Source organism: Ascaphus truei, chromosome 17, assembly GCF_040206685.1.
Source record: "Ascaphus truei isolate aAscTru1 chromosome 17, aAscTru1.hap1, whole genome shotgun sequence".
NCBI lineage: Eukaryota > Metazoa > Chordata > Amphibia > Anura > Ascaphidae > Ascaphus > Ascaphus truei.
Genome location: NC_134499.1, coordinates 40,461,825 through 40,480,196, shown reverse-complemented (window position 1 = coordinate 40,480,196; position 18,372 = coordinate 40,461,825). Strand labels below are relative to the sequence as shown.

General features: G+C 36.4%; 1 protein-coding gene across 1 annotated transcript in view; it reads right to left on the bottom strand.

The window, feature by feature from the left end:
• Window positions 1-1,320: 1,320 nt before the first annotated feature.
• Window positions 1,321-18,372, bottom strand: part of PHF2 (PHD finger protein 2) — a 62,726-nt gene continuing 45,674 nt past the window's right edge. Inside the window, exons 20-21 of the mRNA XM_075573663.1 lie at window positions 16,151-16,415; window positions 1,321-5,140 (exon numbers count right to left, since the gene is read on the bottom strand). Coding sequence (XP_075429778.1) covers window positions 5,052-5,140; window positions 16,151-16,415 — 354 coding nt within the window. The 3' untranslated portion in view covers window positions 1,321-5,051. The remainder of the gene's footprint in view (window positions 5,141-16,150; window positions 16,416-18,372) is intronic.

Genomic DNA, 18,372 nt, shown 5'->3' with positions numbered 1-18,372 from the left:
TTCACTCCCAAGGGGATTTCCCTTCATGCAGCCAGGTTCAGCAGCTGGTACTGGGGCTCGGTGAAATCGCTCCTGCTTCCTGGCCGATATGAAGCTGCTCCTGTACCTCGGCAGGTGTATCCTCTGCACAGAGGTTAAAACGCAGCTTGCTGGGGTGCCCTCAGCGTGCCACGATGCAGCAGTGGTGGATTCAATAGGGAAGTTTGAACAGTCTTACAAAGTCTCTCACAAGTGTCCAAAACAGCACACAGGATGAAATAAAAACAGGACAGGCCAATACATAGACAAAGGCCAATGTAAGCAGATATAAGACCGATATAAGGCAATAGAATGTTACATCCAACTGTAACAAAGAAGTAGTTAATTCTACGAAACTAGTTGGATGTAACATTCTATTGCCTTATATCTGCTTACATTGGCCTTTGTCTATGTATTGGCCTGTCCTGTTTTTATTTCATCCTGTGTGCTGTTTTGGACACTTGTGAGAGACTTTGTAAGACTGTTCAAACTTCCCTATTGAATCCACCACTGCTGCATCGTGGCACGCTGAGGGCATCCCAGCAAGCTGCGTTTTAACCTCTGTGCAGAGGATACACCTGCCGAGGTACAGGAGCAGCTTCATATCGGCCAGGAAGCAGGAGCGATTTCACCGAGCCCCAGTACCAGCTGCTGAACCTGGCTGCATGAAGGGAAATCCCCTTGGGAGTGAAAAGACTGACGTCCTGCCCCAGAATCAACTGAGCTGCAGCAGCAGAGGGAAGCAAGCATCTGAATCTACAGCTAACAGCTGCCGAGTGGTAAACAGTGTGATACACACTACATGCGTTTTACCAACTTTTTTCATGTACGCAGATATATTACCCCCTTTTTAATTCTATAATATATTGTTGAATTTGCTTCACTATTTGGCGTTGTGCGCTGTTTTCTTTTGTTTCCAATATCACAGGAAGAAATGACCATCGTTGGGCAGGAATGGCACGACATTCCAAGCGATATTAAAAGACAAAGATGGCGACCAAAAGTAAGATGGGAAGATGAAATCAGAAACTTTGTTGGAGCAACGTGGAGAACGGCTTGCAAATGCTGTACCTGGAAGATCCTTGGGGAGGCCTTCATCCAGCAGTGGATCAACAAGGGCTTAAGATGATGATGATGATGATGATGATGATGATGATGATGATGATTGTATGTTTCTATGTATTTAATGTAGATATATATTTTATTTTTTGAACTAATATATGAAATAGCAATATTGTTGAAAAGCAAAATATATAAGCATACGCAATAATGACATTGGTATTACAAGAAACACAGACACAGTCATATACAAAACCTGAAATATTTTACTTCTTTTAAACTTTGATCTAAGTTTACTTAGATTTCAATGACTTGATACAAGAGCATTTGATTTAATTTTGTAAATAAAACACTGTAATAGCCACAATAAACTTCATTAAAAATGTACATGATGCGAAAATAATAATAATAATCATAAAAAAAACAGCATGATGGGGTTATACAGTATCATATAAATGCTTAACAAGAACAATACACTGTGTCTAAGGAACCTTTCTGCTCTGTATAACTCCGGGGCCCTATTAAGTTAACTTTCATAGACTCAACATCATAGAGCATTTATAGCAAGTCAGTCAACAATAACTGATTAGTTAATAAGGCCTCCATTGTTTCCTGTAGCTGTATTTTTCATAGACATAACATCCGGGTAATGTGTATATAAACGAAGCTTATAAGAAATGTACAAATATAAAAAGCTACAAACATTAATAAATTACATCATCACAAAACACAGAACACTTCACAAGGTGCTATTAAAATAACGCCATCCTCCCAGAATACAAGAATTAAAACAAAGAGCTGGTATTAAACTTGAAGGTTGATCTTCAAAATGTGTTTTTAATAGTTTTTTTGTAGCTTTGAATTTGTGTAAGACATCTCCTAAGGCTGCACAAAGTTAGCTTGTTTTTCAGGCAATCTTATCTCGTCCAACGAGGGGGGAAAATGGAGTATCCACAACCTAAAATATAACAGTTTATTATACTCAGCAAAAACCTGTATACATGTAAATGAAGTTATCTATAGAAAGAAAGTTCTAAAGGTACTTTGATCTTGTAAAAAAAGAAAAGTATTTAAAAAGCTATTTACAGACTACATTCTATAAAACAATATGCTTTGATAAACGCATCCCAAAGAAAATTTTTAAGTATGGCATTGCCTGAGAAACAACTGTATCCCCTTAAGTGCTTATGTGCAGACAAGTTATTTCATCTGAACTAATGTATTCTCCATCAAACACCAAGAGCTGGAAAAAAGAAGTGTCCAGTTCAGTTGTCAATACCCTACACGTTCCTATTATTTAAATACTGGGTTCTGTGCAGCCCACATCCCTAAATAGATGCATCTGATCCATGTATAGCTGTTGTATGTGAGCAGCGGTGGCTGCACCTGAAGAAGTTGAGCCTGATCACAGATGTTAATAAGCATGGGACTGAATATTTGTGGAAGGGGTGTGTAGCAGTGCTGACATTAATATAGGGCTGTGTGTACATTCCACAAACACCCTCTTACAAATGAAAAACTTAAAAGGGAGTAGATTACTTAAGTGCTAGTACGAGTGAGACTCTTGTTTTCAGCTACAGGTATATAGAAGTCATCTTTCACCTTTCAGGATCACATCCATTACACCACCTACATACAGGTTTATGTCAGAACTTCCGTTAACGCGGTCACCCAATCTTTAAGCAGGTACAAGAGCCGTCATTAAGCGTTTAAAGCAATGAAAAGACACAGGGACCTGTGTATATATAAACCTTAATTATTATTTTTCTCCCTAAAATGGATGCAGAGGAATTTGTATTTAATATGCTGCGAGGCTGCTTTCCGGCACTGGCGGAGAGATCAGACCCATTGAAATGAATGGGCCTTACATCTTCTCCAGCATGGGGAAGCAGCTTAACAGCATATTGAATAAGGGTCAGCATCAATGTATAAAGCCTTCTTGACCCAACTTTACATTGCTTTTGTAAGCTTACGATGTTGGGGATGGGTGTGAGGAACAACGGGAACCGTTAGCGCGGAGTTCTAGATTGCACTAAATATAATGCAATGTATCATAGTCTAGATCAGGGGTGGGCAACGCCAATCCGCAAGGACCACCAATAGGTCAGGTTTTCAAGATATCCCTGCTTCAGCACAGGTGATGCAGTCTTCGACTGAGCCAATTGAGCCACCAGTGCTGAAGCAGGGATATCCTGAAAACCTGACCTGTTGGTGGCACTTGAGGACTGGAGTTGCCCACTGTGCTAGATCTATGTGGTTCATTTTATTCTGCAGTGAAGAACAGCAGGTGTAAAATGATATAAACCTCTCCGGGCATCACATTCGCACCAAACACAGAGCACGTGACACGTTTCTTACAATTTACAGTGCTGCAAAACTGACTTTTCAAGACCTTCACACAAAGCCTAACTAGTCTTAAAGTGTAAAATTAAGTATTGCTTTTTCTCTTCCATCTTTAGATAGGTACATTGTACAAATATATTGAAGCTGCATGTAAGTGTAGTATATGTGAGGCTCATCAGTTACATACATAAACTGAAACTCAACACGCCCATAACTCCGAATACGGACTACTTTTGAACTCAATGTTGCATTTTCCTATGGACAATTTAGATATTTATTTTCCAGATTGTGATACGTTTTAAATCACTCACAAGCAAGTGAATTCATGGATTTCTGTGACGGCCGTGGGTGCTGGGAGATTATAGGCCAAACTGTGTAAAAATCATCTAATTAAACATGTTCAAAATGCTTTCGTTTTAAGCTGACAAACACCGACTTTTTCTCTAAAATAGAGGCTGTGGTACCATGTTAGCCTGTAGCATAGACAAAGAAAAGCAAGATAGAAGTGATAACTTTAATAGCCAACTCGTGGGTAAAAAAAGAGTGCAAGCTTCCAGGAACACAAAGGTCCCTTCTTCAGGTGGCCTGTTTCTCTGTATTTTGATATGTATTCCATGATAGTTGAGCATTGTGATCACATCAAACATCGGTAAAACCACCTTGTGCATCTAATGCTGGCCTCATACTGCACCAACTGAACTTGTATGGATTTTAAAACATGATCACATGGTGCCAATTATCCAATCACGTAGCTTGATTTCAGCCTGCTATTCTATAACTTGGAATGTTGAGTATACACACACTTATTTTCGCTGGATTTTCTGTCTTAAACATTACAGCCTTAAATTTGAAGTATTAGATAAAAGGTGAAACATGATCACATTTATAATTTAAGTCATAGTTAAGATTGCATGGCAAGTGGGGGCATATAAGACATTGCTCTGTAATGTTTGTAGCCCATATTTACTTAGCAGTGCTATGCTTTAAGACACTATCCAGCACAGGGAAACACCTTATCACCCATTCAAATGCCTCTCAGTGTTGGAAGGTGTATTATAACCTAGTTCCGGGTTGGTGAACATGAGCGTTAACGCCTTCCGACAGTAATTGGGGGAATAATGGATTATCTGATCTGAAGCAAAATTAGATCAAAGATTACTGATGATACATGGCACACAGTATATTTCTCCAAGGCCAAGACGGATAGAAGAATGAATGACGCTTCTTGATCAGATACAGTGCTTTTTTTTAGAAATCGATGTGTTGTACAGTATCTATTTTCAATGCAATAAAAAAAAAACTGAAAACGTTCTGTTTCTCTTTCACTGACCAAGTTAAAAGGATACTTTCCTAAAACTGGAATGATCCTTGTGTTTTTCTTCTTTCCTGCAAACTAGTCACTCTCAGCAATTTGAGAAAGGACATTAATATTAAAAAATATTTAAAGCAGTATTCTGTACACGTCGACTGCTGGAAGTTAAAAAGAATTACTAAAGTGGTGGCAAAAAAGTTACTGTAACTTATGGTTTTCCTAACACATTGGCAGAGTGCGACTGCAGTCCTTCAAGAGTTCGAGAATTAGTGTCAGCTCAGGAAGTACCGAGCTAGAAAACGTTCCGGATTTCTAACCACTAAAGGAGAAGTTTCCCATTCCGATGAATTTTCAAAATCTTCCCAAGCCTCTGTTTTGCTGTTGCCATGCCTTTTTTTGTACGTTTACCTGAAATGATATAAAAAAAATAAGTTAGGGCTAAAGATCCCTGGCTTTACATCGGAGAGCAGTTTGTGAGAGTTAAACGGGAAGAGTTTATACTTACTGCCGTAAGTATAACAAGACGCACTCAGAAAAGTATATTTAAATCAACAAACTCACATGAGGAAGGTGCCCTGAAACGCTGCTCTTTTTTGAGACTAACTTTTTATCCTCTTCTGTAAACAAAAGAAAACCTTGTATTAAAATGGATGATTCGAAAAACAGCCAAAAGGATCAAGTGAGTTTGTCGATTTAAATGTATTTTTTTGAATGCCGGCCACCTTGGACATTTGTAGTTAGTTTTTGTACAGCATTTGTGAGGGCGATTTCGGAAATTGCTGAGGAGAAAGTGGATGAGAGCGAGTTCTTTAAAAAAAAAAAAAAAGTTACATTCAAAAGCAGTACATATATTGTAAATATTTCTATCTTTGTGTGTATTTATACGGTGTTCCTTGCTTTGTCAGGTAGTGTTTCCTGCACAGAGAGGCTTCTATATTTTAAGCCTAAGGATGGCATTAATTATGTAGAAATTACAATTAATATGTATACTGAACTTTTACTGAGGAGTAGTTCTCCAACAGTTCAATATACGCCCCAATATACCCCCTTCCATAAGCATGTCAGTGTATTGATGGGGTAAGTTCAGTAAACCTTTGCTTCCTAAATTATTTGTCTGCGAACAAAAAAAAAGTACAAATGAAAGACAAATGTGTATTGTGTCAGTAGCGCAGCAGAATTGACATACTGTACATTTGACGGTATTGGTGGATAAACGGTACCACTAAAATGATAGGTTTAACACGTTGGGGGCTAGGTACAGTACATGGGGATGCAATTCAGCCTTTTTGCCATAAAATTGACTCTTAGGTGCTAATTCAATAAAGACGGCAGCGGGTCGGTGGCTGTTTTTGGCCGAAAATGCTCATCCACAGCCACTTCAATGTATTAGGGAGGTATTCCCAACACGCGTCTCTCAGCATCAACGTATCAAGGTGATTATCAGCACTTCTGTTTTGGGGTAGTCATTACCGGAGTAGTATATATGTATATAAATATATATATATATACACATACATACACATCACATATTGTAATGTGATGTATAAAACGCTGCGACAGGATGTGTCATTCCCATTTTATATGTAGCATATCATTCAATTGCAAGACGCTTGTCTGTATCTGTTAGTTGCTCTTTTATCCGTCCCTTTCCCCATAAACCCCTATGTATTTCTAGCATAAATACAAACATAGGGGCTATGTGTCAGCGTCACTGGGGACGCAAACAAACGGAACTAGATATATTTTATCAAATATTCCCATTGCTCGCAATAGGATTTATTTTCTCTGATAAATCTGGTGCCGTTTTCTGTTGCACCTTGAAGCCGGGAGATTTTAATACATAACGCCCCAAAAGCCATACTACAGTTGGTAAATTCATCCTTCCCAGGAAGATGACACTATGGTGAGCTATTTTAATAGCCTACTACCCCTCTTCCTATATAACGAGGCAAATCTCAGGCAGTTCAAACAAAAATGTATTATTTCTTCTACAGAACAATACATATACTGCACCCATAACATTATATACTAATAACATATACTGCACCCATAACATTATATACTAATAGCATATACTGCACCCATAACATTATATACTAATAACATATACTGTACTGCACCCATAACATTATATAGTAATAACATATACTGCACCCATAACATTATATACTAATAGCATATACTGTACCCATAACATTATATACTAATAACATATACTGCACCCATAACATTATATACTAATAACATATACTGCACCCATAACATTATATACTAATAACATATACTGCATCCCTAACATTATATACTAATAACATATACTGCACCCATAACATTATATACTAATAGCATATACTGCACCCATAACATTATATACTAATAACATATACTGTACCCATAACATTATATACTAATAACACATACTGTACCCATAACATTATATACTAATAACACATACTGTACCCATAACATTATATACTAATAACATATACTGCACCCATAACATTATATACTAATAGCATATACTGCACCCATAACATTATATACTAATAACATATACTGTACCCATAACATTATATACTAATAACACATACTGTACCCATAACATTATATACTAATAACATATACTGTACCCATAACATTATATACTAATAGCATATACTGTACCCATAACATTATATACTAATAACATATACTGCACCCATAACATTATATACTAATAACATATACTGTACCCATAACATTATATACTAATAACACATACTGTACCCATAACATTATATACTAATAGCATATACTGCACCCATAACATTATATACTAATAACATATACTGTACCCATAACATTATATACTAATAACATATACTGCACCCATAACATTATATACTAATAGCATATACTGCACCCATAACACTATATACTAATAACATATACTGTACCCATAACATTATATACTAATAACATATACTGTACCCATAACATTATATACTAATAGCATATACTGTACCCATAACATTATATACTAATAGCATATACTGTACCCATAACACTATATACTAATAACATATACTGTACCCATAACATTATATACTAATAGCATATACTGTACCCATAACATTATATACTAATAGCATATACTGTACCCATAACATTATATAGTAATAACATATACTGTACTGCACCCATAACATTATATACTAATAACATATACTGTACCCATAACATTATATACTAATAACATATACTGTACCCATAACACTATATACTAATAACATATACTGCACCCATAACATTATATACTAATAGCATATACTGCACCCATAACATTATATACTAATAACATATACTGTACCCATAACACTATATACTAATAACATATACTGCACCCATAACATTATATACTAATAGCATATACTGCACCCATAACATTATATACTAATAACATATACTGTACCCATAACATTATATACTAATAACATATACTGTACCCATAACATTATATACTAATAGCATATACTGTACCCATAACATTATATACTAATAGCATATACTGTACCCATAACATTATATACTAATAGCATATACTGTACCCATAACACTATATACTAATAACATATACTGTACCCATAACACTATATACTAATAACATATACTGTACCCATAACATTATATACTAATAACATATACTGTACCCATAACATTATATACTAATAACATATACTGCACCCATAACATTATATACTAATAGCATATACTGCACCCATAACACTATATACTAATAACATATACTGTACCCATAACATTATATACTAATAACATATACTGCACCCATAACATTATATACTAATAGCATATACTGTACCCATAACATTATATACTAATAACATATACTGCACCCATAACATTATATACTAATAGCATATACTGTACCCATAACATTATATAGTAATAACATATACTGTACCCATAACACTATATACTAATAACATATACTGTACCCATAACATTATATAGTAATAACATATACTGTACTGCACCCATAACATTATATACTAATAACATATACTGTACCCATAACATTATATACTAATAACATATACTGTACCCATAACACTATATACTAATAACATATACTGCACCCATAACATTATATACTAATAGCATATACTGCACCCATAACATTATATACTAATAACATATACTGTACCCATAACATTATATACTAATAACATATACTGTACCCATAACATTATATACTAATAGCATATACTGTACCCATAACATTATATACTAATAGCATATACTGTACCCATAACATTATATACTAATAACATATACTGCACCCATAACACTATATACTAATAGCATATACTGTACCCATAACATTATATACTAATAACATATACTGCACCCATAACATTATATACTAATAGCATATACTGCACCCATAACACTATATACTAATAACATATACTGTACCCATAACATTATATACTAATAACATATACTGCACCCATAACATTATATACTAATAGCATATACTGTACCCATAACATTATATACTAATAACATATACTGCACCCATAACATTATATACTAATAGCATATACTGTACCCATAACATTATATAGTAATAACATATACTGTACCCATAACACTATATACTAATAACATATACTGTACCCATAACATTATATACTAATAACATATACTGTACCCATAACATTATATACTAATAACATATACTGCACCCATAACATTATATACTAATAACATATACTGTACCCATAACATTATATACTAATAGCCCATTCTCTTTAGCGCCTTGCAATGTATAACAGGCCCTCTGGCAGGAACAGGGGTTTATAAAGCTCTGAGTATATTCTCTCCCTCATCTCCTATTTTGCACGGGGTTTCCATACATCAGGGGTGCACAACTCCAGTCCTCAACCCCCCCCCACCAACAGGGCAGGTTTTCAGGATATCCCAGCTTCAGTACAAGTGGCTCAATTGAAGCAGGGACTGATTGAGCCACCTGTGCTGAAGCTAGAATATCCTGAAAACCTGACCTGTTGGACAGGGGGGGGATTTAAAAACGAGTTGAGCAGCCCTGCCATTGATGTCAGTCACAAAAAGAAAAAGCCTAATGAAAGTAACTGTTAAGATATAGGCAGGTGGTATTTATTTGTTCAAACAAAAATGTATTATTTCTTCTACAGAACAATACATATACTGCACCCATAACATTATATACTAATAACATATACTGCACCCATAACATTATATACTAATAGCATATACTGCACCCATAACATTATATACTAATAACATATACTGTACTGCACCCATAACATTATATAGTAATAACATATACTGCACCCATAACATTATATACTAATAACATATACTGCACCCATAACATTATATACTAATAGCATATACTGCACCCATAACATTATATACTAATAACATATACTGCACCCATAACATTATATACTAATAACATATACTGCACCCATAACATTATATACTAATAGCATATACTGCACCCATAACATTATATACTAATAACATATACTGCACCCATAACATTATATACTAATAGCATATACTGCACCCATAACATTATATACTAATAACATATACTGTACCCATAACATTATATACTAATAACACATACTGTACCCATAACATTATATACTAATAACATATACTGTACCCATAACATTATATACTAATAACATATACTGCACCCCTAACATTATATACTAATAGCATATACTGTACCCATAACATTATATACTAATAGCCCATTCTCTTTAGCGCCTTGCAATGTATAACAGGCCCTCTGGCAGGAACAGGGGTTTATAAAGCTCTGAGTATATTCTCTCCCTCATCTCCTATTTTGCACAGGGTTTCCATACATCAGGGGTGCACAACTCCAGTCCTCAACCCCCCCCCCCCCCCCACCAACAGGGCAGGTTTTCAGGATATCCCAGCTTCAGTACAAGTGGCTCAATTGAAGCAGGGACTGATTGAGCCACCTGTGCTGAAGCTAGAATATCCTGAAAACCTGACCTGTTGGACAGGGGGGGGATTTAAAAACGAGTTGAGCAGCCCTGCCATTGATGTCAGTCACAAAAAGAAAAAGCCTAATGAAAGTAACTGTTAAGATATAGGCAGGTGGTATTTATTTGTTCTGTCTGCCAATACTCCTCAGTTGCACACGCGTGTGCCTTGGCTGCGATTTCTGATTGCAACTCTACGTTTTGCCAAGCACTCGTACACCGAGGAATGTAACACACTTAAAAAGAAAATCAGAGGATATGTTTCCATATTACTATGATGTCAAATAGAATTGCAGTTGTTTCTAAAACGGATGTCTGGTTTAATTGTATGTGTCATTACTCTGGGGCGCGCAAACCCGTGTATACAATGCTGACTTTCAAAACAATGGCGCTGCTGGAAATCCGATGGGATCAGATGTCGGATCCATCACATTGGATTATGATGGGGGCTTTGGGGCATTTCATCATGCCCCCCCAGGTTCACTTCAAAGCATTGTGGTTTAATCACACCATGCTGTACATGACAAAAGTGAGACGCAGCACGTGCTGCGATATTGGACGTTTGGTTGTTTCACCTTCACATAATAGAACTAGAAATTAAAGGGGCAGCTCCTCATCCTTTTTTTGTTTTAAACAAAACCCACCACCTATAAGAATTTGGGGAATAGCTTTTATTTAAAGTTAGTTTGTTAACACGGTGAGCCGAGACTTGGAAGGGGCTTGATTTCCTTTTCCTACTCACTTTTGTATGACGGCCCCGTGTTCAACAAAAGTCTGCAAAGGCAAAGCCCTCTTCCGTCCCACTCCCTTTCCTTTATTGGCTCTCTGATATGTACAAGGTGGGGATAAGGCTAGCGGAAGCTCAGATTGGCAACCACTCTCCCATTTAGAAGCCTAATAAAAATAAATGTAAACTTCATTTCCAACAGAGTTTTTGGTCAGCTACAAGGCATTGCACCTTTCAGAAGCTCCTACATTTTCATTATACACATACACACAATTGCCGTTGCTCACAATGTTCCTGAGATAACACATGAACCTTTCCAATCTCATTCTCTCCTAACTTTAGCATAAGGGAAATGATTGCCATTTCACAGTGCGACACTGATTATACGCTGGACGCAATCCTACACAATCATGTGATTTGGGAGAGTGCACCACCGTCAAAATAATTTGAGATGCTGCGTGTCATTTGCTTTAGTTATATATGTCTGAGATATACATTGTCACCCACAAAAATACTGCATTCAATGTTAAATGTTCAATGTTAAATATTCAATGCACTGGGCAGAATTCATGAAACTTAGGCCCGTGAGACTAAGCAGTCTTCTGCCATTAAATACCTTCCGGCGCTGGAAGACACTTGATTGCAACGTGCTCTGGGAAGTGTAATGGCACATAGTAGTAGTAAGTCTGGGCCGTCATGTTTAGCGGAGGTGACTGTGAGTGAAACAATGCTTTTGTCCAGCTTGGGAAACATGGAATTTCCAACTCCTGTATAACTTGGAAACACCTTGTGTACGCTACTGGACATGTTTCCCAAAGGTATGTATGTTAATTATGTGAAAGCATGTTGTCTTATATACAAGGTAATTTATTAAGGTACAACAGTGCCAACCGGGCGCTACCCCACAGGAACGAAAATGAGAGATTACATGCGGAGGATAACCCTCATAGTGTGCTCTGTAAAGAAGAAACCTTTCTTATGTTACAGAGGAAAAACAATTCAAACAAAACTCGGGGGCCTATGTACTGATTTTATTTTAGACGCCTCTTCTCTAATGTAAATAAATCTAATTTAGCTAGCCTCTCCTCATAAGTTAGATTGTCCATCCCCTTTATTAATTTGGTGGCTCTTCTCTGCACTCTCTCTAGTTCCATAATGTCTTTTCTTAGAATTGGTGCCCACAATTGTACTCCATATTCAAGGTGTGGTCTTATTAATGCTTTGTAAAGGGGCATAATTATGTTTACTTCCCTTCCATCCATTGCCCGTTTGATGCAAGATAAGATCTTGTTTGCCTTTGCAGCTACTGCATGACCTTGGGCACTATTGCTAAGCCTGCTCTCTACAAGCACTCCTAAATCCTTCTCCATCAAGGATTCCCCCAATTTATCCCCATTTAATTTGTAAGTCGCCTTTTTATTCTTGCTTCCCAAATGCATAACCTTACATTTATCTGTATTAAACCTCATCTGCCATTTACCTGCCCACGTTTCCAGTCTCTCCAAGTCCTTCTGGAGAGAAATTACATCCTGCTCTGATTCTATTACCTTACACAATTTAGTGTCATCAGCAAAGATGGAGACTTTGCTCTCGATGCCAACCTCAAGGTCATTAATAAACAAGTTATTAATGTGTCGTATGTAAGAAGACTTCATACACATGACACATCATTTGTTGTTGGAAACTATTTTTGACGCACCTCTCGTGTTGAATACCTGATTAATACAAATTATGTGTATTTTTATTTATTTATAACTACTTTGTAAATATGAATTATTAATGCAATATTATTTATAATAGCCATACTGTGACTATAAAACATGTTGTTAAACTATATAGTGAAACATCCGTGCTGCGTCAAATACCTTTTTTGGTCGATATATAGCGACTTCCTTCTGTACTAACACTACTAGCTGACTCTTTAGGGGTTACGAGCAGTTGATTTTGGCAGGCAATTTTGACACTTTCTCCTCTTTTTGCCACACAGAAATATTATTTCGCAGTAACCGTTAACATCTGTGCCCTGCATGCATTTGTGACACTGCTGGATCAGATGAAAACATTTCTGGTTCGCACACAGGCTACTATTGCAAGCTAGTGGGATCCACATCTGTGGCCCACATCTTAGTTTAACTGCATATCTCTGTTGCTGCAGACTACGATCAGACACCTATGCATCTGTCGCACACCTGACGTCACTGTGACGTCAAACCCGACGCTGCGTTTCGTTCCTGAGACAATGGAACTTCTTCGGGGGTGCCACCCAGATGTGGGCCACAGATGTGGATCCCACTAGCTAGCAATAGTAGCTTTGAGGTCTGTGCATCCTGATAGAATTACTGCCTACAACGGGAGATAGCTGAGTCACTTGCCAGCAAGTAGAAGTGTCTGCTTCATATACAGACATCACAAGTCACTGTAAGTAGATCCAGCAGTATATATCCCCAGGTAGATCAGTTCCCAGATCCCTGAGGTTTGTCTGTTGCTAGGTTTTTACTAAGTTCTTATGTGCAGGCTAGAGTGTTACATAATATGCCATATAGGTACACTCTGATGGTTTTGCGACACATTGAAGATTTAGCTACAGTCATTTGATATTAGCATACATTAGCATACATTGTTTCACTTAACAGGATTGCCTTATACCAAAGCAACAACCACACAGGGACCTAGCTCAGAAACTGCATATACTGTTTTTACATGCATGATTGGCCACATTATGGTTAATTTACCTGTGCCATTTGACTATTGAGGAATCCACATATAGGATTTCCCAGAGCACACCCTCTTAGGTTTTAACCATTATCTATGTTTATGATATATTAATAAATTATTTGTTATTTTGATTTAGTAGAGTAGAGTGCACCGTTCTAGGGATCTTTTTCCTCTTTCTCTATATACACGTTTGTTATCCCTGGTAGCACCTCTCTAGCAAGTATAATTCTTAGCTGAGCAGGACTGACTCTCTCTCTGACTCTCTCTCTGACTCTCTCTCTCTCTCTCTCTCTCTCTCTCTCTCTATATATATATATATATATATATATATATATATATAGCAACACATTGAATTAAAAAGGTAGGAGAGGTTTGAACTATACAATAGTTCAAACCTCTCCAACCTTTTTAATTCAATGTGTTGCTTGTGCTTCATACAAATTGCCTAAACCGAATATTGCACAACCAGAGCTTGGAACCAACACAGATTTAGTATATTTAGTTACAATGTTACAGCAATTAACTGTGCTAGTGATAAGTAGAAAAATGATCAATAGTGCTTTCATGAGTTTACACTTTTTTGTTAAAATACACTACATTTTATCATCCAAAAAGGCTAATGATAATGCAAGGTAATGTTACCTTGACCATAATAAGCATAACTTTTTTTTCACAAAAAGCAGCAGGACAAAATCTATGTGTTCTGTACATTACACTGTTACACTGTTACAAATCTATGTGTTCTGTACATTACACTGTTACACTGTTACAAATCTATGTGTTCTGTACATTACACTGTTACACTGTTACAAATCTATGTGTACTGTACATTACACTGTTACACTGTTACAAATCTATGTGTACTGTACATTACACTGTTACACTGTTACAAATCTATGTGTACTGTACATTACACTGTTACACTGTTACAAATCTATGTGTTCTGTACATTACACTGTTACGCTGTTACAAATCTATGTGTTCTGTACATTACACTGTTACGCTGTTACAAATCTATGTGTACTGTACATTACACTGTTACACTGTTACATATCTATGTGTTCTGTACATTACACTGTTACACTGTTACAAATCTATGTGTTCTGTACATTACACTGTTACACTGTTACAAATCTATGTGTTCTGTACATTACACTGTTACACTGTTACAAATCTATGTGTTCTGTACATTACACTGTTACGCTGTTACAAATCTATGTGTTCTGTACATTACACTGTTACACTGTTACAAATCTATGTGTTCTGTACATTACACTGTTACGCTGTTACAAATCTATGTGTACTGTACATTACACTGTTACACTGTTACATATCTATGTGTTCTGTACATTACACTGTTACACTGTTACAAATCTATGTGTTCTGTACATTACACTGTTACACTGTTACAAATCTATGTGTTCTGTACATTACACTGTTACACTGTTACAAATCTATGTGTACTGTACATTACACTGTTACAAATCTATGTGTACTGTACATTACACTGTTACACTGTTACAAATCTATGTGTTCTGTACATTACACTGTTACGCTGTTACAAATCTATGTGTTCTGTACATTACACTGTTACACTGTTACAAATCTATGTGTACTGTACACTGCTTTGCTACACGAGCTTGTTCTAGCAGCTTTATCAGTCCCAGTGAAAATGGCGCTCTTTGTAATCTGCAATCTAGTGCATTGGACTACAATACCATCAAAATACAGACCAGATAGTGCAGATGTTTTCTACACAACACGGTAATAGGTGATATCAGAAGTAAGCGTTGAAAATCGTAAAGCTGGTGTGTGTTGGTCTAATAAAAGGTATTACAAACTTCAAGGCATCCACTGCAGACGTAGACATTTGCTCAGTTAATGCAGTACACACTTCCACATTGTGTTTACCTTTGGCAGCTGAGTTATTCTGGGAAGACACTGACGGTCTTCTTTGTGAGAGGAACACCCCTGGTGCCATAGGTTGAGAACCTCTGTTTACTTGGGCTACCCCAAACGTGCTTGCACCGGCCGTGTATTCATGGTCGGTTAGACTACTGCTGAGTGACTCCAGCTTTTTTGGTTCAGGAGAACTGCTTTCCTGAGAAAGTTTATTTGTGTTGTTAGGTGAGAGCTTCTTTTTTGTATTCTTTTTCTTCTTGCCTTTTTGTTCCTCCTTTAATGAAGCAAATCATTATCATAATGCTGCTTAAGAATATGGATTTTATCTTACATGTAAATAGAACCTTAAGGAAACAATACTACATTGAAAGCTTGTGTCAACCCAAGACTTTGGTTCAGACCTGTTTATATTATCGTCAAACTAGAGTGCCAGCAAACACCATGAAATAGTTTTTAACTAAGCTAATTGATTCAGCAAGATAATTGGAGTGTTGGATATTTCTGAATTGCTAAATAGGCGAAAACATGATTCAGTAAACGAGGGCTGATAGTACTTCTGAAAATATCTTCCAATGCGCTTTGATAAACCTTTACTGTAGATTTTAAAGTATATTTAAGATTGGAAAATGAAGACAGGGAGGTTTGATGTGTCTAAATTCCTTCTTTGCAGCATTTCCCTGCGGTGCTGAGCATGTGTTCCTGGCTTTAGAAAGTTAGATCACAGGTATACTACCTAACTAGAAAGACTGCCCTGAATTAGGACACCAATTATTTTATAGTCAAATCTCTTTTCAGAGGAGCTAACAATAGGAGACACTCGGAAAGTGGTTCCAGGGAAGATGGAATACTAAATACAGTATGTTAATCCTGTTTTCTAATCGAGGGGGTTATTCATTAAGGTACAATAGTGCCAATGGGACACTTCCATACAGAAATTGCCATTCAGGTCAATTGGAGTTTACATGTGGTAGTGTCCATTCACCACTATCCCACCATAAAGAAATTAACCTTCATGGTGTGTTCTGTTAAGAAGAAGCCTACATTTAGTTGGAACGTACACTCTATAGACTTAACAAGGGCAGTCCAAAGTGTATTAATGCCATTGACAGTCCAGGACTGCATCAATACTGGTCAGCCATATTAATCATCCTCAAAACAAAACAGGCCATGGGTGTAATTCCATAAGACACCTTCTGGACCAGATGGTGTCTTCCAGCGCTGGAAGGTGTTGTATGGCATAGCGCCACTTAGTGAATATGCCCTCCCCCATATTCCAATTTCAGAGAAGAAATGTTGGATATGCACATACATTAGTATACACTAGTATACATCTGCTGATATACAGTAGTTTAGTTTCAGTTATATTTACTGTACAACCTTCTGCCAGCTTGTGAATTTACATGATGCTAGAATCTGGCTGCAGTCCATTAATAATAGCATGTTCTTGTTATAATCAGCTATCACATTTGGAAGTAAATATACTATTTTCATGAGTTGTTTGTAAGGATCTTAAATATGTGTAAAAAAAAAGGTGCCCTTTCCAGACCATCGGATAAACAGAGGGTACGGTATTTCTCATTTATCTTGATAGCTATGAGTAGAATTTTAAATTATGTTCCTTTGATTCACGTGTTTACATTTAGATTCACCCAGAACATAAATTTGCTCCATAAAATGTACATTTTAATTGATAAAAAGTCTAACGAAGGAAGGGGAGAGAATAAAAGACAGATCTCAGAGGCAGAGGCATTATAGGTAAGGGACAATGTTTTAATGTAAGCGTAAAATGTATAATAGTGAAACTAAAGGCAAATGCCAGAGTCCCTATCTCCGCCGTTTATAAAATGACAGAATGTATGAAGGAGGATATAGGGACACTTTATACTAATTCAAACTATCAAACTATTCATTACAACATAGCAAGCGATTAGAACATGAGTTAAATACATCATCACCATGACTTTAAAAGTATGTCAGTTTTAATGTAATGTGTATTTTTTGGCTTCATTTTAATGTCTTAAAACATTTCTATATGGAGTTAAATGTTTTTAGTAATATGGCAAACTATTGTCAATACGGATTACTAAACTAAAGTATTTTTCAAATGATTGTTTAATATGAATCAGCCTTATTCATACAGAGCTATTCATACAGCTGCATATTTACTACATACACGTGCTGTACAAAGATAGAGCTTCATTTGCAAAAATGTGCATGTTCCCTGTATTTGG